General features: G+C 43.3%; 1 protein-coding gene across 1 annotated transcript; it reads right to left on the reverse strand.

Moving 5' to 3' along the window:
* LOC134534259 (protein henna-like) lies at positions 1-23,845 on the reverse strand. The gene is made up of 8 exons (XM_063372552.1): positions 23,734-23,845; positions 11,892-12,014; positions 9,567-9,741; positions 6,492-6,654; positions 5,116-5,312; positions 3,117-3,379; positions 2,054-2,283; positions 1-1,426 (listed from the first exon to the last, which is right to left on the reverse strand). The coding sequence occupies exons 1-8, from the start codon at positions 23,746-23,748 to the stop codon at positions 1,270-1,272; spliced, it is 1,323 nt and encodes a 440-aa protein (XP_063228622.1). The 5' UTR covers positions 23,749-23,845; the 3' UTR covers positions 1-1,269.
* Between the last annotated feature and the right edge of the window lie 1,321 nt (positions 23,846-25,166).

The raw sequence follows: 25,166 nt of genomic DNA on the forward strand, positions 1-25,166 counted from the left end.
ACAGATTTACCATTTATTTTTCACTTTAGTACTAATTCTAAAACCTGGTTCACTTTCTGCAAACACAATGATTATATTCATGGCTATGCTCGTATCAATTTAATTAAAGTTTTTGAAAGCAAGTCTTTATTTATTTACTCCGTGATTTCATGAATAAACACCGCACTCTCATACAACACCATATTTTCAGACATATTACTTTAAAAAGATAAATAATATTGTAGTTGAATTTTAATTAAAAGTATTTTAATAGGCACAGAAATTCTGTCTGAAAGTATTACCACCAACATTTGTATCGTTTGTTTTGCTGACTTAACTTGTGTCCTTCAACATTAAGCTGGACTCCCAATCATCCGTTTCATCCGTCCGTCACCCGTCCGTCCGTCAATTTCGGTCCGTTATTTCTCTCGGCAATTATTACCGACTCTCAACCATCCGCCATTCGTTCGTCCGTCACTATTCTAAAATATCAGTGTTACAACTTTCCGCCACATACTTTCTCAATTGTAGGTAAACTTTTGGTGTAAATAATTTACTTGGGATAATTAACTTTTGTTTTTTATGAATGTGATAATAAGTTGACAGGCGGGAACCGTGCTTTGACAAGTGGATTAAACGGGTGCCGTCTTAAAAATAACATTAGTCATGCCAGCAATAAATAAAATTATGCTTCTTTTATAACTGCGTCAAAGGAAACTGAAAGAACTATTCCAATCCAGGCTTTTTCCCTCAGTTGCTTATCCCGATAGTCTTTGCTATATATATTATACAAATGCTCCCTTTCTCGGACGTAATTTAATAGCATTTCTTCCGAAAAGCTAATTCTCTTAAGCAATCATTACCGTTATTATGACAATAATAATCGGTCAATACGACACAACCTTCTATATATTGCAAATTAAAACAATCGAACACTGCTTTCGGAAAGTCGTATTGAAGACGATCGACTTAACAAGGCGGTGGACCATCCGTTGGTCCGTCAAAAGCTAAAGCTTGGCAAGGTTTTGACGGACGGACGGATGGAATTTTTCGGGCCATCTGATTGGCTGCAGGTCACGTGATTGACGGACGGACGGGTGACGGACGGATGAAACGGATGATTGGGAGTCCAGCTTTAATCTGCTGTTGTTTTCTTGTTCATCTTCTATCGTTCTATGTTCACCTTCATGTTCACTGTTTTAGAAAGATGCCTGCATGCATTGTACTTTAGATTTTACATGCTTTGTTTTCCAAGAAAGTCTTCAATTTATGATGGTCTGGTATTGTACTTTACAACTTCCTTAAAGCAGTCACCAGTATTTGAATTTCTTGTTGGATGTTATCAATGAGACCTTGTATTTGAGGTTTGGAATTCAAAATTTCTATACTCTCGGTATATGGGTTGTAACGCACTCCAAAATGTCGCGGAATTGTTTGAGAATATTTCCTGAAAAAAAGAAGAAGAAAGAAGCAATTGTTTAGTATTGCACAAGGTTGGTAAACACTAATGATACAGTTTTTAAATTTTACAGTTTAAATTCTCGGAATTATTTAAAAAAAAAGTATTTTGGATACAAATATTTTCTTCAAAATTATTACTAGTTTTTAAATTTTGAAATGCATAAAAACACACAACAAATATAAGCTACTCTAGTAAAAATTATTCTCTTCTTTCTTTCTAGATACATTTATTTATCACTATATGTAAGTTATCTTTGCTGATAAGCTGTCAATAGAAAAGTATGTAAATCACAGGTGGTTTTCCTTTGCATTTACTTCATACCCTTGTAGCAGCTGGTAGGTATGTTCTTAGTCCGAAATCCATGTCAGTGATACATGCCTGGATTTACAAAATAAAAAAAAAATTCTAAAAACTGGTTTATGGTTTAACGATTAATACTTATATTAAATATATTATGTAACACATAATTTTCGATGGAAAACCTAAATGTAACCATCAACTTTGTGACTTGACTAAACCATCTAAAGTATAATCAAACATAATTTATACTTCGACATACACACATTTTTCAACTTTAGTAAGGAGGTTAGTAATAATACACTAAGTACCCACACAAGTTTCTCCTTGGCATCCTCGAAGCTCTCGGCCACGTAGTAGACGGGCTGGTACTCGGTTATGGGGTACTTCTGCAGCGCCGTCTTGGCGGGGTCGAAGGGCCTGAGCTCGGGCTTGTCGCTCAGAGAGTACTGCAGCTCGCCGAAAGAGGACAGCAGCCCTGCGCCGTAAGCCTTCAGCTGTCCTTCCTGTCTGCACAGCCCGAACTCCACCGTGAACCAGTAGCACTGCAACAGGGAGCCAGCGGTCACTCAGACGTCTACTCATAAAGAAATAACATGATTAACTCATGGCTGCACATAGTGCCCTTTTATTGTTTTTCAATGCAATGCAATCAACCCTAACGTTTTTACCATTTCATTGCAACAGTAGGATAACGTTAACCAGCTTATTGAACAAGTTTCAAAGACCCAAGCCTTGATAGTAGATATGGCCTACCAGGGCTCTTACATCACTCTGCGATCCCTCAGTTACTCTGAGAGCAAGTATGTATATGTGTTGACTCATTGTGTTCACTCGTTAATGAGTTTGAGATAATCTAATGTGCTCCCATATAAAAAAGGGCACATAATGTTTCATACACAATTAAGAAATATAAAATTATCTTATTTATTCATTGTAATATCTCTCCAATGTAACATGCATTTTTTTTTTAAACTATTGAACTGTATAAGCTTACTTCAAGTATTAAAATTACGATCAAACCCCTTTATATAAGCCTTGGGTGGAATTAATGACCTTTCCCAGTACTAGAAAAAATGTTTGCCATAAGAGTTCAGATAGAGTGGCATCACGACATTCGTCTTTGAGCAGAAATCAAATGTACAATATATTCTCTACAACTAACCATGTTAGGACATTTTGCCATGAAGGCCCAGTTGCAGATACCATGGCCAGCTTCTCAATGTATTACTTGGGCACCAGAATAATACCAAGCAATCACTGCTTCACTAGTTACTACATAAAGACGCCCACACAATAGAGGTTCAGTTACCGTGGCCAGCACAATACCAAGCAATCACTGCTTCACTAGTAGCCTACACCATAGAGGTTTAGTTACCGTTGCCAGCTTCTCGATGTAGTCGTCGGGTGCGCCCAGAGAGGCCAGCCCGATCTCCTGGGAGAACCGCGCGAACGCCGGGTCGGCGAAGAGCGGCACATGGCCCAGCAGCTCGTGGCACACGTCGGGCTCCGGGGTGTAGTACGGCGTGCTGGGGTGGCGGATGTACTGCGTCGAGTGGAACACGCGGAACGCCAGTCCCGCCAGGAAGTCCCGGGACGACAGCAGCCCCGCCACCGGCCGCAGCGTGAAGCCCGTGCAGTCTGCACACCACACCCTTGATTTAGTTTCCAATTAAATGGTGTTTGCTTCTACTTTTTTATACTTATAAAGTTTATGACAAAGCTGTTAAGTGTGATAAAAATACAGGTAATTGTTTCCAGAGAAATGTTTAATCTTTTACAAATTTTAAATTAACTAAGCGAGAGAGTTGAATGAGAAGAACAATTTTTGCAAACCTGCAACACAAAATAAAATATATAAATATATATCTTGAGGAGAGGAGAAAAATATGTTGGTTCTCCTGCTCTCTTCCTCTCTGATATGTGTGTGATGTATCACATTCTTGTACCTTAGTTGCTGTCTGTAAATTGAAATGTTTGTAATTGTTGGTTCATGCTTGGTTAGGCACTTTTATATCAGCACGCGAAGGAAAATTCAACTCATGCTACCATATACACATTAAATTATAGATAATGTTTGATTTACATCAGCACGATGACAGAGAATCTAGTACGGCACTGCAGCAATACAATTTTATTGTTTTATATTGTCATATTGTCATGACGCGCACGCAGTCCACGGGCGAGCAGGCCTCGCAGCGACGTCGGCGTCGACACAGTCGTCAGCACAACAGCGTCGTCGGCACGGGACAGCGGGGCAGCGCTCGTCAACACAGCCGTGGATCCGAGGCTGCGCCCCAGAGGCCGAGACGACGGAGCCCGGCGCCCCTACCCACCACCCCGCCCTATGAGAGCTCAGCCGCAACCGCGAGAGAACACCGAAGGTAAGGACGTACAGCGAGGCGCTCAGGTTCTTGTAAGTACGTGTGCCGGTGCAGGACTAGAGGGCGACCACTTCGGCTCACGTGATCATTGCAATCAGAATCCTTCAGTAAGGTTAATGTCGAGCCTCTATTTAACGGTGAGTGATTCCCCCCGAGACCCCAGAGGAAGAGAGGGCAATAACAGCAAGGTCGAGGCAGCGACGTAACAGTATGATGGATGACTACAAGTTTTTTAGGTTTTAGCCAAAATTATATACGGCCAGAGATAATGGTTAATAAACAACCACTAACCAAATTGGTTTGGGAAAAGGTAAAGAGGGGGGGGGGGGGTCAAGTGGCATGTGCAGATTCTGGTTGATTAAACTGATCTTTTGAATGTTTCATTATTTATGCCTGACATTCTATGATACTGTCTTCAAAGTCAGTGAAAAATATGTTCAGTAGAGAGGCACGAGGTAAGGAATAACATCAGAGGATTCAAAAGAAAATGCTTGGTGGAAATACAAGTGATAATATCTAGGTCAGTGGTTATTAATTTTATTACGTCTGTGGTATAGGAGTTGGAAATAATTAGAACTACTCTGTTACTACAAAAAAATAATTAAAGGATTTTAATCAAGTGATATATTTCATACTGCCAACTACATGCAAAAGCAGTTATTGTTGAAAAAAAAAGTTTAATGTATTTCGGACCAATATAATTAAATATAATTCTGTGAAATGGAGTGACTAATAACAATGATCCAGTGCCGATGCCTTCCCAGTTTTTAGTGAAATTTATCTTATAGATAAAAAAAAAGTATATTTTAAAGTGCACTGTGAAAATATTTGCTGGGTATGATTTAGACCATATCTTTGGTACTGTTGGAACCTGTCTTGGCAATGGTGTTAGTCATCGACTCATTTGACTCTTGATTAAAATTTAACGTGTCTTCTCGTCCTCTGGTTAGCATGATCGAACATTAAAGGACTAAATAAATGGCGAGCATGAACCTCTCAGGAAGTTGGAGACGTCTTGCAGCTGCGGGATGTTGTCCTCTCTGTAGCCGCAGTTCTCGACGAGGAGTGGGAAGACGTGGTTGAACTCCCGACAAGCGTGCGAAGGGAAGAGTGTCTTCAACTTATTGAAGACTTGGCTCCAAGTGTAAGTCTCCTCCTCCGTGTAGTCCACATGCGGCAGGGGCTCCCCACTAACAGACACGTTTGTTTCATTAACCAACATTCACCAAAATATCCAGACAGAGTCCAAAAAATTGTGAATCAAGCTGATAGTGATGATAGTGTGTCCATAAGGACGAAACATATTTTCAACTACAGAAATTTGCAGAGTCAATTTTATTAGGATAAAATTGGTTTGGGTGTAATTTAAAATTTGTTCTTGTTGCACTTATTCAGTTCTAACTTGTACCTTATAGTTTAATAAAAAAATAGTTAATTATATTTTGGTGACAGTCATTATTTCAAACCCTTTCATTTCATGATTGGGCCTTCAGTTATAATGACATTCTCTAGAAGTCGACGAAACTGTTTTAATTCCGGCCAATCCTAAACAGATAATAGCAGCCTGAATGTAGGGAGACCCCAGGGGCAACACGAACTAATAAATCATCGAGCCCGATATGACAATAGGTCTAGAGAGAATCCTGATTGCCCGCAGCTTTACCAAGGTTGAGGAGTTTGTGCCAGTAAGGGTGGCCAACCTTTATACATAAATGAATGTTTTGAAGCAGGGTGAACCAATGTAAACCAGTCCTTTGGGAAACACAGCATTAAGCTTCTCAACCTCACGAGCGCACTATACCACAACTGAGCCCTGAAGAATTCTCAGGAGAATCTTGTCCCTGAAGAAGTAGAAGTTACTGCTTTTCTACAAAAACAAGGATGTGTTCTCGCTGGGGGATACTGACCTTGGAAAAACAAACTTAGTTTACCATTGCATGTAGAATCAACACGACAGACACCACGATGGCTGCATTTAGCAAAACAAGAGGAGGCCGTAAAGATGATTAAAGATTTACACTAGAACCAGTTCGGTAAAGTTAAATGTATCATATAATAAGACAAATTCTAGTAAATATAGACCTTTGTAACTAGTACACTGATAAATGACACTTTCTTAAATGTTTGCGAAATTCACCACACACACAAACACAAAAATAGTCATCGTCGTGAAAAGATACCGTACTATTAAATGCCAAGATGAATTATTGTTGGCTTACCTTTACACAATACACTGATAGCCTAGCCAAATTATAAACAAAGAGTTTTGGCAGATTAATATCGAGGACATAGGAAACCTGACCATTTGTTTTCTGCACAGTTAATTTAGCGCATGATCTCAGTCACTTGAATTGCATAATGCTACTCACTGTTTGTAGTTGTAAGCTATGTCCGCGAAATACTTTCTGCGCTTTCGGTACACAGGGTCTGTGAATCCTGGGTGGTCAGCATCCAGCTCAGAACCATACGACAGGATCTGGTTAGCGAACTTGTCCAAGTCTCGCATGCGCTGTGGGAACCAGGGAACAGTTCCTGCAACAATTAACAACATGAAAACATCGCTGTGAAGACTAAAACACCTAGCTTACTTTTGTTTCTAAGATCATAAAATAAAATAAAAATCATATTGATGCAAACTTTATAATATTATATGTTCTTCTACTGTTCCCTATTTCATGGTTATAAAAATTTCTAGCAACTTTGGCATTCTAAATTAAACCTTTATCACTGGTGGTTTATTTTGTCTTCGAGTGGAAGGTCATACTGCAATGTGTGTATCAGCAGTTTCCAGGCGAAGTCCAACTGAAGAACGAAGAGTCGCTTGAGAAACAGATGCGGAGTGTTCTAGACAAATGAACCGCAAAAAAAAAAAAAAAAATCGAATTGTCTTTTGGATTTGTGTATTCCACTTGGAATATACTGAAAATTTCTCTTAGAATTCTAGAGATTTTGTGGACCTGAAAAAAAAAAGTGCAAGAGCTTAACACGATCACTCGTAAGTCTCGAAGTGATATGGATAGAGAACTGTAGCTTATCTGGACTGAAGTTTATATATTTTTTTAGTTAGGCTTAATGTATTTTGTACCACAAAGTGATTGGAATCTGCTATACCTACTCAACGATACAAATCAGGGTTATTATGGAAGCAATCCTATCCTTTTTCTGCAATGATATTGTGAAAACATGGAGAATTTATATCAGGATATTCAGGCCCGAGATTAAAACATGGACGCTCTGGAATGCAAGCCCATTAGAGGAATTATGAAATTTAATGGTACAGTAAATAATAGCTGTATGTTGCCTACTTGCATTTACATAAAGCATAATTTGCTTTTATAGGACATTTTAGTGTTTTTTGATTATTTTCGGGTGCATCATGCAATGGACAAATGAGTTTTGCAATCATATTACAGAGTTTGTCCTGTAAGTAATTGGACAAGCTCTGCAGGAGGGGAAATCTATGGCTGGGTGGGGTGGTGGGGGTGTTAACTTCACGTTGCAACCAGTCCCAGTTGTCGACAAGGATTACGAAATTAAATTTAGCATCAAACTCAGAAAACTGGGACAGAGATGTCAGAAATGTTAAGACAGCATACAGCAATGAGTGTCTGAGTAGATAGATTGTGTTTAACTGACACAAGGCCTTCAAGGAGGACGAGAGACGGGTGGGTCGACCTTCTACCACCAATACAAAGGAAAAATGTGGACTGTGTACGGGACAGTTTCGAAAGTGATTGACGAAAGAGTGTGTGGAGGAATTAAACATGTCCAAAATGCAAGTTTACGAAATATTTATTCAAGAATTGGGCACGAGAAAGGTGAGTGCAAGGCTTGTGCCAAAAGTGCTGACAGCAGACCGCGTGGCGATTTCGCAAGAACTAGAGCGTGTAACAGCAGAGCCGAACTTTGTGTGGAAGGTGATCACACGAGACGAATCCTGGATGTTTGAGCATAATCTGGGGACCAAAAGGTAAAAATCCAAATGACACCTGAAAGGTTCACTCCATCCGAAGAAGGCCCCCATAAGCAAATAAAAAAAAAACTTATTGTGTTACATGATTCGAAAGAATTCGTCCAATCTGAGTTTATTATTTATGGACAAACTGCAAATGCACATTTTTCGTCGACGAGTCCATCGCGTCCGTCCTGAGATTGCCAACAGCAAGATACTCCACCATGACAATGCGTCGAGCCACACCGCTTTGGTGACCAGCGAGTCTCTGTTCGAGAAAAAAATTCGAAGCTTGCCACAACCTGTGTACAGCCCAGACCTGTCTCCGTGTGACCTTTTTTTTCTGTTACCCCGGCTTAAGAAGGTCATGAAAGGATGCTTTTATTCAGATTATTGCAGTCATTCAAGACACCACGACGAGGTACCTTCGCGGCAACCCAGAGAAGAAGTTCCAGGGGGCATACGAGCAATGTAAAGCACATTCCAGCGCTGTGTGACCGCACAAGGGTCCCACTTTGAAGGTTTTTAAATGTAAATCATGTTGTCTGTAATAAATTGTCTTTGACAGCATCAATCCATTTACTATCAGAACAAACACTGTACAATGGTTTGAGGAACGTTACGACAATGCAACATCAAAAAACCATTTACTCGGTGTCGCCATAGAAATGCAAGTAGAACAAACATGGTGCCATATAGCAATTATGTTATACCCATGGATTAATAAAGTAAGAGAGTTGGCTTGTGCTATCTTTGCCATGCTAATACTAAAGTCAATATGAGAACTACCCCTTAACCCCCTTTTATATCTGCACAGCAAAACAACTTTCGGTTATAAATGAAATTTAACTCTAATTTCTTGTGGATGTGTTGATATCATGCTTATTTAACAATATTTACTATATTATTGCAGTTTTAAAATTCTTCGTAAGGAGTTATTTTCCAGAAGTTAAATAAGTTTATACCAATTTCTAACCAGTTGACTTCAAATACATAACCGACACCCACTGCATAGACGTACAGCTACATGGTTATACCACTCTCTTCCTGACTGCTGTGATATCCATAATTGCTTGAGAGTTACACCTTTTTCGTTACGATACTTTTCGTTACGATACTTTTCGTTACGATCTAATGATGTCATCGCCTCGACTTACTCTACCAGTTGAAATACATTGTCACTTGGTTGGGGGAAACAATACCGTGGAGTCCAGCACAAAGGAGACATTACTACCTGTGTTGTCTTTGTGGTTCCTTGTTATGATCTGCAGGTAGGAGGTGATGTGAACCCTTGTACCTGTACTAAGAATAAGCGACTACCTGTGTTGTCCTTGTGGTTCCTTGTTATGATCTGCAGGTAGGAGGTGATGTGAACCCTTGTACCAGTACCAAGAAGAAGCGACTACCTGTGTTGTCTTTGTTGTTCCTTGTTATGATCTGCAGGTAGGAGGTGATGTGAACCCTTGTACTTGTACCAAGAAGAAGCGACTACCTGTGTTGTCTTTGTGGTTCCTGGTGATGATCTGCAGGTAGGAGGTGATGCTCTGCAGCTTCTCTATGGCCGCAGCCAGGTTGCCACCAGGGGCGCACTCCACCATGAACTCGTACTGGCCCGGGAAGCGAACCGAGGACCGCGACTCGATGTGGAGCAGGTTCACGCCGGTCATCTGGAAGCCGAAAGGCTCGGTCACATCACAGACTAGCGATGATATGGACCGATCCAGGTCTTTCCGCGCGTCACTCCAACATTGGCTCACGATTTGCCAAGAGAACTGTCAATATCATTTGGCATAAACAGTGTCACTTAAGTTAGTTTATAAATGGTACTCGAATAGATACACATTTGTAAAACAATTATAAATGTTAAGTTGTAATTTGACACACTTCATATTTTAAAGCTCGATCTCAATCGCCATGTTTTTCCGTCAATATTTTTCAAGGGCCCTGCCCTCATGGGTACACACACGGTGCACAGAGCTTCAGGAAAAAACAACGCAATTTAGAAAACTATTCAAGCCTTCAAAAAAAAAGTAAGGGCGAAAAAAAATATCAACTTGGCACGTGAGAATGATCCTTTTTGCTCTAATCATGCAGTATCTTACAGCAGTGGTATTCTGTCTAATGTGCCACCTACTTTTGCAAAGACGTGTTTTTTTTACAGTTTGGTTGGCAAAAGAACCTGTTAAATCCAAGGGCCTCAATTTTATTTTACTGCTTTGATTGCTTACGTAGTCTACATCATTATCTATGGGTAGAACATATCGTTTGCAGTAACTGTGTGTGGAATTGAAAGTATAAATTTTATTGAAAGGACATCACAGGGCGCTTGTAGCTTAAACGTTTTATGTAATATATTGATATTTTTAGTTAACAGTGTTTCAATCAGTGGCGCATGATTACAATAAAAATACATACAGGTATTATGTGCTGTATTTGAGGAAAAGTAAAAAATATGTAAACATTAAAAAAAGAACCAAACTTATTAAAAACAGCCTGGGGTTTATCAAATGTTTAGATGGCTCAAGTCTGACCAAGATGACCCCTGATAGCGCCATGGCGAAATAGTCATTGCCCTCAACGGCTTGTAGGGGAATAAACTATGCAGTACCTAGTGCTTAACATGGAGGTAAAAGTGAAACCTCCCCAGACAGCCGAGAGTTGAATTGAAGTAATGAATTGGGGCTTAACGCCTCGTCGATATAGAGGTCATTACAGATGGCGAATCCACGAAAATGCTGCCCTGTTTTTAGATCCAGGCAATTTCTTACTGACTCTGTCATCAAATCGAAACATGATGTGGTATGGACACCAGCTCCCAGTACTTTAAGTCACACATTTGTCTTTTTTTTTTTTGACATGAGTTTCCATGATGACACAAGCAGGAATTTAGCTTTTAAGGCCCCCCACACATGATCAGTCAAGCTTCTAGTTCGAACTGCTCAGCACAACTAAAATTTCGGATTAAACTGAAGCCTTCTCCACTCACGATAAGTCTTTCTGCTGTTGGTTGCTGTTGGACGTATAGTTTCATAGCAGAATTTGGAGGTAACTTTGGATGTTGTGGTTGCAGTTAGAAAAATAAAAGTACAAACATAACAAAGCAACCAAAGAGTATAACAAAGATGTCTGCCACGACACTCAGCTGATGGACTGGTTGTTTGGACTGGCGAGACGCTGTTCGGACTGAGGGCTCTTGAGCCATAATTCGATTTTATGGGAAGCCACCAGTTCGTTAGTCCATCAGTCCGTTTTATCAGTGCACCGTCCTTGCTCGCACACGGCAGCGCCGACTGACCAATCCGCACTGTCAGTTCGCACCGATCGTGTGTGGAGGCCTTCAGATCACTGTGCAAGTGAAACATTGTCTTTTTTGGTTGTGCTTGTGTCATGAGTGTACTCATAAAAATAAAATTCAAGTTTACTGCAAAGAAAATATCAGATTATGATCATATATATATATATATATATATTAAAAACTTTTGTTTTTCTTTATTACCATTGTAGCCGTCGCTCATTTGCTGGCGTACAGACACATGCATGTTACGGATTCATTGAGCGACGAGTCAAAATTCAACCTTTTTGCAAACTTTTCAATGGAGCCACAGTGATTTGATATGTCGGTTGATAGGTTATATACCTTTTGTCAATACGACCAACATTCAACACGAGACTGAACCGACATCTCGCAATGAGAACTGGCAAACTCTCACGTCACTTAGGACCCAGTGAACACACATGATGGCGAAGAAGCTGACAGATCAATGGCCTCGATAATTTCATTTTTCCCAGTAACAATGGTTTCTTTGTGGGAACTCACCTCGAAGAGTTTCAAAGACCTGGCCAGAGATCCAACTTCCTCTTCAGCGGAGAAAATGAGGCACGTGCTCTTGGCCGAGTCCAGGCCTTCTTTGATGTAGTTGCCCCCAGCGACCAGGGTCGGCTGCAATACATCGACATTAACTAGACATTATCTGCTTATACGTTAAACATATACGTTAACATCAGAAACACGTCATATGAATGGTTTACAAGTTAAAACGAGTTTGGCTCTTGGCCGAGTCCAGGCCTTCTTTGATGTAGTTGCCCCCAGCGACCAGGGTCGGCTGCAATACATCGACATTAACTAGACGTTATCTGCGTCTATGGTTGTGAAACTTATGCGTTAACATCAAAAACACGTCATATGAATGGTTTACAAGTTAAAACGAGTTTGGCTCTTGGCCGAGTCCAGGCCTTCTTTGATGTAGTTGCCCCCAGCGACCAGGGTCGGCTGCAATACATCGACATTAGCCAGACATTATCTGCGTCTATGGTTGTGAAACTTACACGTTAACATCAAAAAACACGTCATATGAATGGTTTACAAGTTAAACAGAGTTTTACTGCCGGATCCAGAAATTCGTGTCAAAAAATAACGTTTCCCACTGTAATAGTTTTTGTAAATGGAACAGTATTGTTAATGTAAAATAACAGATATTTGTAAATTTGTACATTTACATGAAAACATATATCTATGTCATTACAAAAAACTATACGCAGTAATACTGGGTTCGGATTATTACCCGGGCATTTATGCTTTGTGTTGTCCCAGGGCCTCCAATAGTTAAAGTTATTTGTAAACCATTCCCTGAATAGTTTTCGACACTATTAACTGCGCACATTAATAAGCACAATAAAACAAAATAAATTCCAATTATTGAATATTCAGTTATATTTTCTATTGTTTAAAATATTATGATTAAAGGAAATATATATTAAAATATAAAGTTATTATAAAAAGACTGACTAGTCAACCACAGTGATAACTGGGACAAGTTCGGTAAACTTACATTATTATTATTTTTTATACCAAAATCTTTCGGCTTAGCTACAGAGGCTTCACGGCACACTAGTTGGGAAACCCTGATGTAACACATAAACAAGGGAATCAAAGTATGTACAGTTCGAATTTTTTTTGAAAGGGCTATAGTGATGACGTCACCAGCGGTTTCATCAGGAGGAAATTGTTTTGAATTGCATGTTCGTAGAGTTTGAGTAGTTTTGTTTTGGTGTTGCATCATTGCACCGATAGAAATAAACCTCCGGTCAAGGATATGCCAAGGCGTAGTTACGCGGCACTCTATTCAGATGTCGGGGTGGAAACTTTCATCACGATATAACCGTCTCGATTTTCCAGTTGTTTGCAGGAGCATTACCCTCCAAGACTGTTAATATAAGTACAGCAATGGGCTAGGTTAGATAACTGATCAGTAGAGACACCTGTATTTCGCGAATATATTTCGTGTCAAGGTATTTCACAAAATACTGTAGGTTTTCTCCTGTGGTTATTGGCTGAGGTCGGTGAGAGGTGTCGTCCCACTCTTGACGGGGCCAATGAGAATGTGGTCACCGTACTGCTGCACCCTCAAAATTTGCCATGACTAGAGACCTGCAAAATTCGCGGGTTCAATGACCTCCAGGATAGACTCTACTACACTCTACACACTCGGGCAAATGCCACCTGTTCATTGGCTGCTGACTTGTGAGTCGTCTCGACCGAGTGCCTGTGATTCGACACTTCTATGAGTGAGGGTCTCTAATTGGCCCTCAGTCCTCCAGACTAACATTGAACCAGTGGTAGAAGCAGCGCTAAGGTATAATTATTTGAATTGTAGCATATCACGAAATGAATCCGCGAATTTTGCAGGTCTCTAGCCATGACTCTTAGAAAAAGCTACAGTGTTTTGTTAAATACCTTGACATGAAATGAAATCGCGAAATACAGGTGTCTCTACTGATCGGGGTTTGAATCTCGACGACATTGTGTGAACAGAGACGGAATGAATTGGGGAGGAAACGCGTTAACCCGAGGAAACCCACAGGCTTATCACAGCATTCACCAACCACGTCTCCCATTAGGGTTGCCCTTGGCGGGAAGCGAGTGATCTGATCACTCAACCAAAGTGGCTCAATCTGGGTTAGATGTACCAAACAATTGTTTTTTTTTTTGCATAATGAAACTATTGAAAACTATGGTTAGAGACAGGAAAAAAGCCACGGTTTCACTTCACGATATGCTAGAATTAAACTAACAACTCCTGCGACGGGCTTACAGTTTATTTAAAGAAATGCCAGGTGATGAGAAACACTCAACCACAAGAGTTATCGAAGCACGGGCGACACAAACATAGCCTATGAGTCCGTGTGGTAGGTCCTTTCTTTCCCCATAGCTCGCATTAACTGTGAGCGAAGACCCGGAAATTTCGCAAATTCGTTTGACGTCATGCTAACATTCAAAACCTTAGTTTCTCTGCCGATGTTTGCTTTTCCATTGGCTGATTTCTTAGAGAGAATTTTTGTGTTTTGTTTTTGCTAGTTGGCTCTACCTGATTTGCTTACGTCTTTTCTAGGTGGAGCGTGTCTAACAACTGCGGTGCAATCACGAACACAGTGCAAGAGTATGAAGGTTTGCATTATAGATGGCGACCAAATGAATCCACGATATATCCGTAAAAGTTGGGACAGGAAAAAGTTACGTTTTCAGTTAACTATAGGCCAGACTCCACAGTCGGGAAAAGGTCACCCGTTCATTGGCTGCTGACTAGTGACTAGTGAGATATCTCAACTTGGTAAGATTCGGTAATTCTTTAGGCGAGGGGTTCTGATTGGCCAGGAGTAGTCCCTATAAACTGTGCGCTAGTAGCGGCATTAGTTTAGAGGTGCGCGTATTTGAATTTTATCCTATCCTCGATGTTTCCGTACTAGAGACTGGAAAAATTCGCGCTTTCGATGACCTCTAGGATAGACTCCACAATCCTCTACACGCTCAGGCAAATTCCACCTGCTCATTGGCTATTGATTCGTGACACCTGTGAACTGGGACGTTCGCGATTAGATACTTTTTTTGTTGAAGGTTTTCCATTGGCTCAAAGTCCTTCAGATGAACTGTAAGCCAATCACAGAAGCAATATAAAGGTAAAGTTGGTTGGAGTCTAGCATAACGTGAAATGAATCCGCGAATTTTTCCGGTCTCTATTCCGTACCTCTGCTCGTAGGTAAGATACCCCTCGAGTGAGCAGTCTAATGTTGGAGTACTTAGAGGAGTGTGGAGTCTACCCTAGAGGAGTGTGGAGTCTACCCTAGAGGAGTGTGGAGTCTACCCTAGAGGAGTGTGGAGTCTACCCTAGAGGAGTGTGGAGTCTACCCTAGAGGAGTGTGGAGTCTACCCTAGAGGAGTGTGGAGTCTACCCTAGAGGAGTGTGGAGTCTACCCTAGAGGAGTGTGGAGTCTACCCTAGAGGAGTGTGGAGTCTACCCTGGAGGAGTGTGGAGTCTACCCTAGAGGAGTGTGGAGTCTACCCTAGAGGAGTGTGGAGTCTACCCTGGAGGAGTGTGGAGTCTACCCTAGAGGAGTGTGGAGTCTACCCTGGAGGAGTGTGGAGTCTACCCTAGAGGAGTGTGGAGTCTACCCTGGAGGAGTGTGGAGTCTACCCTGGAGGAGTGTGGAGTCTACCCTAGAGGAGTGTGGAGTCTACCCTAGAGGAGTGTGGAGTCTACCCTAGAGGAGTGTGGAGTCTACCCTGGAGGAGTGTGGAGTCTACCCTGGAGGAGTGTGGAGTCTACCCTGGAGGAGTGTGGAGTCTACCCTAGAGGAGTGTGGAGTCTACCCTGGAGGAGTGTGGAGTCTACCCTGGAGGAGTGTGGAGTCTACCCTGGAGGAGTGTGGAGTCTACCCTGGAGGAGTGTGGAGTCTACCCTGGAGGAGTGTGGAGTCTACCCTAGAGGAGTGTGGAGTCTACCCTGGAGGAGTGTGGAGTCTACCCTAGAGGAGTGTGGAGTCTACCCTAGAGGAGTGTGGAGTCTACCCTGGAGGAGTGTGGAGTCTACCCTGGAGGAGTGTGGAGTCTACCCTGGAGGAGTGTGGAGTCTACCCTGGAGGAGTGTGGAGTCTACCCTGGAGGAGTGTGGAGTCTAACCTAGAGGAGTGTGGAGTCTACCCTAGAGGAGTGTGGAGTCTACCCTGGAGGAGTGTGGAGTCTACCCTAGAGGAGTGTGGAGTCTACCCTAGAGGAGTGTGGAGTCTACCCTAGAGGAGTGTGGAGTCTACCCTAGAGGAGTGTGGAGTCTACCCTAGAGGAGTGTGGAGTCTACCCTGGAGGAGTGTGGAGTCTACCCTAGAGGAGTGTGGAGTCTACCCTAGAGGAGTGTGGAGTCTACCCTAGAGGAGTGTGGAGTCTACCCTAGAGGAGTGTGGAGTCTACCCTAGAGGAGTGTGGAGTCTACCCTGGAGGAGTGTGGAGTCTACCCTAGAGGAGTGTGGAGTCTACCCTAGAGGAGTGTGGAGTCTACCCTAGAGGAGTGTGGAGTCTACCCTAGAGGAGTGTGGAGTCTACCCTAGAGGAGTGTGGAGTCTACCCTGGAGGAGTGTGGAGTCTACCCTGGAGGAGTGTGGAGTCTACCCTAGAGGAGTGTGGAGTCTACCCTGGAGGAGTGTGGAGTCTACCCTGGAGGAGTGTGGAGTCTACCCTAGAGGAGTGTGGAGTCTACCCTAGAGGAGTGTGGAGTCTACCCTAGAGGAGTGTGGAGTCTACCCTAGAGGAGTGTGGAGTCTACCCTAGAGGAGTGTGGAGTCTACCCTAGAGGAGTGTGGAGTCTACCCTGGAGGAGTGTGGAGTCTACCCTAGAGGAGTGTGGAGTCTACCCTAGAGGAGTGTGGAGTCTACCCTAGAGGAGTGTGGAGTCTACCCTAGAGGAGTGTGGAGTCTACCCTAGAGGAGTGTGGAGTCTACCCTGGAGGAGTGTGGAGTCTACCCTGGAGGAGTGTGGAGTCTACCCTGGAGGAGTGTGGAGTCTACCCTAGAGGAGTGTGGAGTCTACCCTAGAGGAGTGTGGAGTCTACCCTAGAGGAGTGTGGAGTCTACCCTAGAGGAGTGTGGAGTCTACCCTAGAGGAGTGTGGAGTCTACCCTGGAGGAGTGTGGAGTCTACCCTGGAGGAGTGTGGAGTCTACCCTAGAGGAGTGTGGAGTCTACCCTAGAGGAGTGTGGAGTCTACCCTAGAGGAGTGTGGAGTCTACCCTGGAGGAGTGTGGAGTCTACCCTAGAGGAGTGTGGAGTCTACCCTAGAGGAGTGTGGAGTCTACCCTAGAGGAGTGTGGAGTCTACCCTGGAGGAGTGTGGAGTCTACCCTGGAGGAGTGTGGAGTCTACCCTAGAGGAGTGTGGAGTCTACCCTAGAGGAGTGTGGAGTCTACCCTGGAGGAGTGTGGAGTCTACCCTGGAGGAGTGTGGAGTCTACCCTAGAGGAGTGTGGAGTCTACCCTAGAGGAGTGTGGAGTCTACCCTAGAGGAGTGTGGAGTCTACCCTGGAGGAGTGTGGAGTCTACCCTGGAGGAGTGTGGAGTCTACCCTGGAGGAGTGTGGAGTCTACCCTAGAGGAGTGTGGAGTCTACCCTAGAGGAGTGTGGAGTCTACCCTAGAGGAGTGTGGAGTCTACCCTGGAGGAGTGTGGAGTCTACCCTGGAGGAGTGTGGAGTCTACCCTGGAGGAGTGTGGAGTCTACCCTGGAGGAGTGTGGAGTCTACCCTAGAGGAGTGTGGAGTCTACCCTAGAGGAGTGTGGAGTCTACCCTGGAGGAGTGTGGAGTCTACCCTAGAGGAGTGTGGAGTCTACCCTGGAGGAGTGTGGAGTCTACCCTGGAGGAGTGTGGAGTCTACCCTAGAGGAGTGTGGAGTCTACCCTAGAGGAGTGTGGAGTCTACCCTAGAGGAGTGTGGAGTCTACCCTGGAGGAGTGTGGAGTCTACCCTGGAGGAGTGTGGAGTCTACCCTGGAGGAGTGTGGAGTCTACCCTAGAGGAGTGTGGAGTCTACCCTGGAGGAGTGTGGAGTCTACCCTGGAGGAGTGTGGAGTCTACCCTGGAGGAGTGTGGAGTCTACCCTGGAGGAGTGTGGAGTCTACCCTGGAGGAGTGTGGAGTCTACCCTGGAGGAGTGTGGAGTCTACCCTAGAGGAGTGTGGAGTCTACCCTAGAGGAGTGTGGAGTCTACCCTGGAGGAGTGTGGAGTCTACCCTGGAGGAGTGTGGATTCTACCCTAGAGGAGTGTGGAGTCTACCCTGGAGGAGTGTGGAGTCTACCCTGGAGGAGTGTGGAGTCTACCCTGGAGGAGTGTGGAGTCTACCCTGGAGGAGTGTGGAGTCTACCCTGGAGGAGTGTGGAGTCTACCCTAGAGGAGTGTGGAGTCTACCCTAGAGGAGTGTGGAGTCTACCCTGGAGGAGTGTGGAGTCTACCCTGGAGGAGTGTGGAGTCTACCCTGGAGGAGTGTGGAGTCTACCCTAGAGGAGTGTGGAGTCTACCCTGGAGGAGTGTGGAGTCTACCCTGGAGGAGTGTGGAGTCTACCCTGGAGGAGTGTGGAGTCTACCCTGGAGGAGTGTGGAGTCTACCCTGGAGGAGTGTGGAGTCTACCCTGGAGGAGTGTGGAGTCTACCCTAGAGGAGTGTGGAGTCTACCCTAGAGGAGTGTGGAGTCTACCCTGGAGGAGTGTGGAGTCTACCCTGGAGGAGTGTGGAGTCTACCCTGGAGGAGTGTGGAGTCTACCCTAGAGGAGTGTGGAGTCTACCCTGGAGGAGTGTGGAGTCTACCCTGGAGGAGTGTGGAGTCTACCCTAGAGGAGTGTGGAGTCTACCCTAGAGGAGTGTGGAGTCTACCCTGGAGGAGTGTGGAGTCTACCCTGGAGGAGTGTGGAGTCTACCCTAGAGGCCACCCAGACTCGCGAGCTGTTCCAGTCCCTGACAACGGCTCAGGGCCATCCCGAAGTTCGGCCACGGATACCTGGTGGTCGCGTGTCTGCAGAGGGTGCCAGCGCGAGACCCAGCCTCACCGTGTCGACGGCGGCGTGGTCCATGCTTCCCGGCGGGACACGCAGCTCTCTCGCGCCGCTGGGGACGACACACTGGCTCGTCTCCGGGTGGGGGGGCGTGTCAGGTTATCTCCGGGGTCAGCCAACCCGGCCCGGACTTTCAACCCACAGCTCGGGAGGAGGCCGCACGCAGTGCGGGGCGAAGGGACATCTAAGGGTCGTTACCACAACGCCGAACGTACAATAACGCCGAATATCATAACGCCGAATGCCAAATTGACCGCAACGCAACGCAACGCAACTGTAACGCCGAAAAATGTTGCTGCGGGGAGGGGGGGCCACAGGAGCAAAATGAAAAACAACTGAATGAATTTGTGTGTGTTTCATAAATGTACCTTAACGCCGAAATACCACAACCTAACCTAACATAGGCTAGCCTAACCTAGCCTAGCCTAACCTAACCTAACCTAACCTAACCTAACCTTTGTGGCAGTCCTGCAATGATATTTTTCGGCGTTAATGTATTTAGGCGTTGTGGTAATTCGGCGTTGTGGTACACAGCAGTTTTCTACCTGTCGGCGTTGTAGTCAATTTGGTATTCGCGGTTATCGTTTTCGGCGTTATTGTACGTTCGGCGTTGTGGTATTTAGGCGTTGTGGTGCGTCCCTGACAACTAGTTGTTACTTGTGAGTGTCAGTGAAGTCGGTCCCGGTGAAATACAGGTTACGGCGAAAAATGATAACGACAAAATCACTGTCTATTAGTGCCCGTAACTGCTTCCTCGCACCGATGAATGGTGAAAATGAATGGTTTCGGTTAAGATCTTAGGTTAAAAAAAAAAAAAAAAAGGTGCGTGTACTTATGTACGCGCGTGAGAAGTTATACTCCTTTGGCATCATTAACAAAATAGTTTTTAATTGCATGCAAATAATTAATCACAATAAAAAAATAAAATGGCTGGAAAAAGATACCTAGTCAACACAGTCAATAAAGTTCAGTTTAAATATGAAAAATTATATAAATAAAATTTAGAGAATAATAAATATATATGACATAATTTGTACTAAATATTATAAGATTCTATATTTTAAATATTTATTATTGATTATTTAATATTTTAAAAGAAAATAAATAAATTTAATAATAAATTCAAAAATTTAAATAAAGTTTATTAATTTTTTAAATATTCATTACTTTCTTAATTTAATATTCCCTTCATCAAAATGTTTTCATTAAATTTGTTCATTTAATTTTATAAATATTTATTATTTATTCAATTTAATAATAAAAATTAAATTAATATTATAATTTGATGTTCGATTTTAATTTTTATCACAATTTTTTTATTTGATGTTTTATTAAATTTATTTCTTTATTTTGTAAATATTAAATAACCAATAATAAATATTTAACATTAACAATTTAATAATATTTAGTATTAAATATAAAATATTAATATTTTAATTTATATAAATAAATAATACATACGGATAGTTAACCTCAATTATATTGGAGCAATTGAAAAAGTATAAGGGCACAATTTTTTTACTAATATTTACGAATAGTAAATAATATTAATCAAAATATTCAATTTAAATCACTACTGAATATAATTTATTAGTACATATATAATTCGCACTTGTATGAAACTAAAACACGCGTGTGAATGTAGAAACTAGAAACATGTGGATAAATATTATAAATATGAAAACAGTGATCAGAGGCGACGAGCGTGCCAACATGCGCGACTAATAGATGTTCTCTTTCTATTTTGTTGGTAGCTTTTTTTCGAGACTTAATGAACGGTTTAGCGGGCAGCTTCAACTTGTTAATTTTATGTTACAGTGATGCGCGCGCATCTTAAAATTTCACTGTTATCATTTTTTCATAACGCGCCTAAAGAAGAATAACTACAAAAACTTCCAAATATGACTTCTAGTTCTAACACTTCTTTTCTCATTGTACTCGACTGTCCTCTAAATTAAAGAAAACGTCAGTTACAGAATACTGCGGAATTATACAGAATTCACCGAATACTAATTCGTTACAACGCATTGTTGCTCAGCAGACAGTAGCACTTTCCCGCGCTTCATAGCTCAAAATATGTGTGGAATAGGGCTTAAAAATGGCGCGGGATTCTCACGATTGCTATTGGTAAGCAGCAACGGTAACCTGGCGCCTAAAAATGGAACTACGTGAACGAGCTTCAGCTTATGGCCGCTAGATCGCAGTGGCTGTCTTTACCAATGAATTCATCTACTTACATAATATTCTGCTAGGCTTTCATTCTGTGAAATGGTGTTTTCTTTTTTCACTGTTTGGTGGTATCACTGTAGGTAGCAGATTTCACCGAATTTCAATGCTACTTGTAGAAACAGGTTTCAGGTTTACCTGTGAAATTTTGATAACTGAGAAGAAAAGTAACAGGTGTTTATTTCACTGCCCACCGCCAGTGACAACGCGACACCCACTTTCGAACCCGGGATGGTACAACACGGCCAGGAATCCAACACAGGGACGTCGAAACAGGGGGGGGGGGGGGGGGGGGGGGGGCCAGCAGGGGCGAGTCGCCCCCGTGCTATTATGCATGGGGGGGGGGGGGGGGGAGGGGCGAGAGTAGCATTTCGCCCCGCTCCTTTTCCCAGAATAAATGTTTGGTCCTAGTAATATTTTTCTCAACCAGTAGTTACAAACGTTGCATTGGTGATCACATTGGTTAGAAAATCAAATTTATGTTTGTCAATATACTGTAAAATTATTGCAAATTCCTAGATGGTATTTTATTTAAATTGTACTACATCTACTGTCAGAATAGTATTTAATACATACTACGTCATCGAATTACTTGGAATGGTATATTTAATATTTTGGTTCGGAAACTCATTAAATAGCACAATTTTGCATCTAAAATTCCAAATTTTTCCGGGGGAGGGCCCCCGGACCACCCGCTCTAGGACTGAGGTAAGTGTGATACATCTTTTCGTCCCCCCCCCCCCCCCCCCCCCACTTATGAAATCGTTCCGACGTCCCTGATCCAACCCAAAGGTCTTTGACTCACCAACCTGCAACACTTACCACTCAGCCAACAGGTAGGAGAATAGAAAATAATAATACAACTTACTTGCAAACTGATTTGAAAATAAATCAGTATGGGAATGTCTATTTCACGCACGGATAAGATAACAAGCGGGTAAGGGGGGGGGGGGTGTTCCGGGATAGTAAGGGAACTAGGTGCGTCTAAGGTCTAAAGCTCTTATCACACGATAAAAGCTTCTTTGGAAGAGATCTCGCATGGCAGCAAGCGTGGAAGAATTAGCAGAACAATGGACGTTTTCACGGAATTTTTTTTATAATCGGCCGCGTTCGAATTTCTGTGGAAGATTTCTTAAAAATAAATGGCAGAAGGAAGTCCCATAGTGTTAAAAAAAAAAAAAAAGGTAATTTATTTAGGAGAGATTGGAGTTTTCTTGGTTACCGGTTTGAAACGCGGGTATAACACGTGGTCTTTCGAAGCATTACGCGACGATCATGAGAAATATAAATTATTTTTTATACAATACAAAAAAAAAAAAAATTAATAGTCGTGACAAAACAACTCGCCCGAGCTAGGCCTACGCCTGTACAACAGAAACACCCATGCCTAGGGACCTGAAAAATTCGCGGTTTCGATGACCTTCAGGATAGTCTACGCAGTCAGGGCCGGTGCAAGGTAAATTGGCGCCCTAGGCGAAAAACCTTAATGTCCCCCCCCCCCCCCCCCCCCCAACCGGGCCGGACACCCCAAAAAAAATTTTTCCTTGCCTCAAAATACATCACGTAAGCCGAAGATTTTGTCAACAATCAAATGTAAGCAGGCTTGTGTTTTTTTTTTACTTTTTTACTTATTACAAATCATAAACAGGCCACCGTGGACTTTAAATAAAATCTTATATCAATATAAACATTCCAAACTGTTACAAAAATCCATTTTCATCTAGTTTCAATAATCGTTAAACATATCATATCAGCTGTTATGTGTCGTGCTGCGCCGCCCCCAGCTACTTGGCGCCCTGGGCGGTTGCCTGGTCCGCCTGTGTGGACGCGCCGGCCCTGTACGCAGTCCTCTGCACACTCGGGCAAATAACGCCAGTTCGTTGGCTGCTGACTTGTGAGTCGTCTCAATTGGTTTGCCCGTGATTCGTTACTTCTTTGGTCGAGGGTTTCTCATTGGACACGTGTCGCCCAGACGAACAGTGAACCAATAGCAAAAACAGCTTAAAGGTATGTGTATGTATATGAATTTCAGACTATCGCGAAATGAATCTGCGAAATTTTTCCGGTCTCTACGCCATGCCTGCTGCTAGGGGCGTAGCCAGGGGAGGGGGGGTTAGGGGTTAACCCCCCCCCCCCCCCTTAGCACTAAATCTTTAATTAAATTTCTTATTCATCACTCAAACAAATTTCATATTAAAATTAATAAAATTTTTACCATTACAATATTTAAATTTAAGTACCGAAAACTGCTAAAATAGCACTATTTTACACCTTAATTACACCTTAAAATACAAATTTTCCCGGGGGAGGACCCCCGGACCCAACACTTTATTACGGGGGGGGGGGGGCATGCTTCTTGACACCCCCCATACACAAATCCTGGCTACGCCACTGGTCTCTAGTCATGACAAAACAACTCGACCGAGCTGGACCCACGCCTGTCCACACGGAAACACCAGTGCCTGCTGCCACGGAGGCCGGAGAGCTCCTAGCGAGCCCGTGTGTCGTCCTGCGGAGGTCCTGCAGGTCCTGCGGAGGTCCTGCGGAGGTCCCGCGGGGCGCCGGCCACTCACCTCCGCCCCCGCCATGCTTGCAGCCAGAGACGCCGGCGCCACGGACTGCCGCTCCACGTCTGGTCGACCCTCGGCGCCGCCGCGCCCACATATAGACAGCGACGGCACACGCCCTGGCGGAGAAGCCGCGAAACTGCCGGCCCGCGCGGCCTCCGAGCGGTCGCGGCCACGAGACGGGAAGCCTTCATCTCACAGACGAGAGAGCCACGCCCGAAGTTCCCCGAAGCTCATGCTCGCTTCCCCCCCCCCCCCCCCCCGGTTCTATCTCATTGTATAAACCGGTGTGGCATTAAATTTTGCTGTCGATTAGGATAGGTTAGCTACATTACAAATACTTTAAAACATTGTGTAAGGTTGGTTATATTAGGTAAGTATAGCTACATTTGAAATACTGTAAAATCATTTTACGGTTGCTTAGCAAATAACTTTTTTAATATGTAGCTATCCAGGGCTAGGAACCCGTTTACATGATTTCACAGTATCTTTAATGTAGCTATCCTAACCAAATCAACCGTCCACAATGTTTTAAAGTGTTTATAATGTAGCTAACCTAACCTTTTACAATGAACCAAAAAAAAAAAAAAAAAAAAAAAACAACCGAAGATGCACGATCTGGCGTTTGTCTCTATCGTCTGTGAAAAGAAGGCTTCCCCTACGAGATATAGCCTCTTGTGTAAACACTGCCCCCCCCCCCCCCCCTCCAACCGTCTCGAACACGCAGTGGATAGGATCAAACATATCTGGACTTCATTGTCATGTCCACCCTTACAGCGACGATGATGATAATAATGTTGATGATTATATTGATTAATGATGCATAGAACAAGGAGGGAGATACAGTGGTTCGACTCTCACAGTGGAAACGGAAACCATGCCTTAGTGCGAAATGTGACAGTATCTGTTGCGCGGGCTCACATCTACTAGGGAAAAAAAAAAAAAAAAAAAAAAAAACAGGCAGGAAGTTCAAATCCAAAGTAAATGATAATTTAACTACTGAAAGACACTTTAATACTGGTTTTTAATAAAAAAAAGTTCTATATAAATTAGTAGGAGATGCAGTATTTCTGGTATGTCACACCAATAGGTATGTATGTGGCTACCCAAATAAAGTTGTAACAATCATTTTGGATGTTAAAGGATATGAGAACAGATAATCTAGCGGAGCAAGTTTCAAAACTACACCAAACTCCCCACCAACAACCCGCCCAGTCTTCTAAATCTCACACCACGAGCTCGATCGAGAGCAGAACAAGATCTCAGCTGCTAGGGCACTGGTGCCGGGGGCTTGTCGTGCAGAGAAGCCAATAACTCGAGATCTTCCGAGAGCCGTCGGAGTTCTCCGCTTTTTACGACCGCCACCAGCCACGACTGTCTCGGTGCCCATCTAGATGGATCTACATGGACCCGCAACAACTCCCACCTCCCCAACGCCA

This window comes from Bacillus rossius, chromosome 7 (assembly GCF_032445375.1).
Source record: "Bacillus rossius redtenbacheri isolate Brsri chromosome 7, Brsri_v3, whole genome shotgun sequence".
In the NCBI taxonomy this organism is placed as follows: Eukaryota; Metazoa; Arthropoda; class Insecta; order Phasmatodea; family Bacillidae; genus Bacillus; species Bacillus rossius.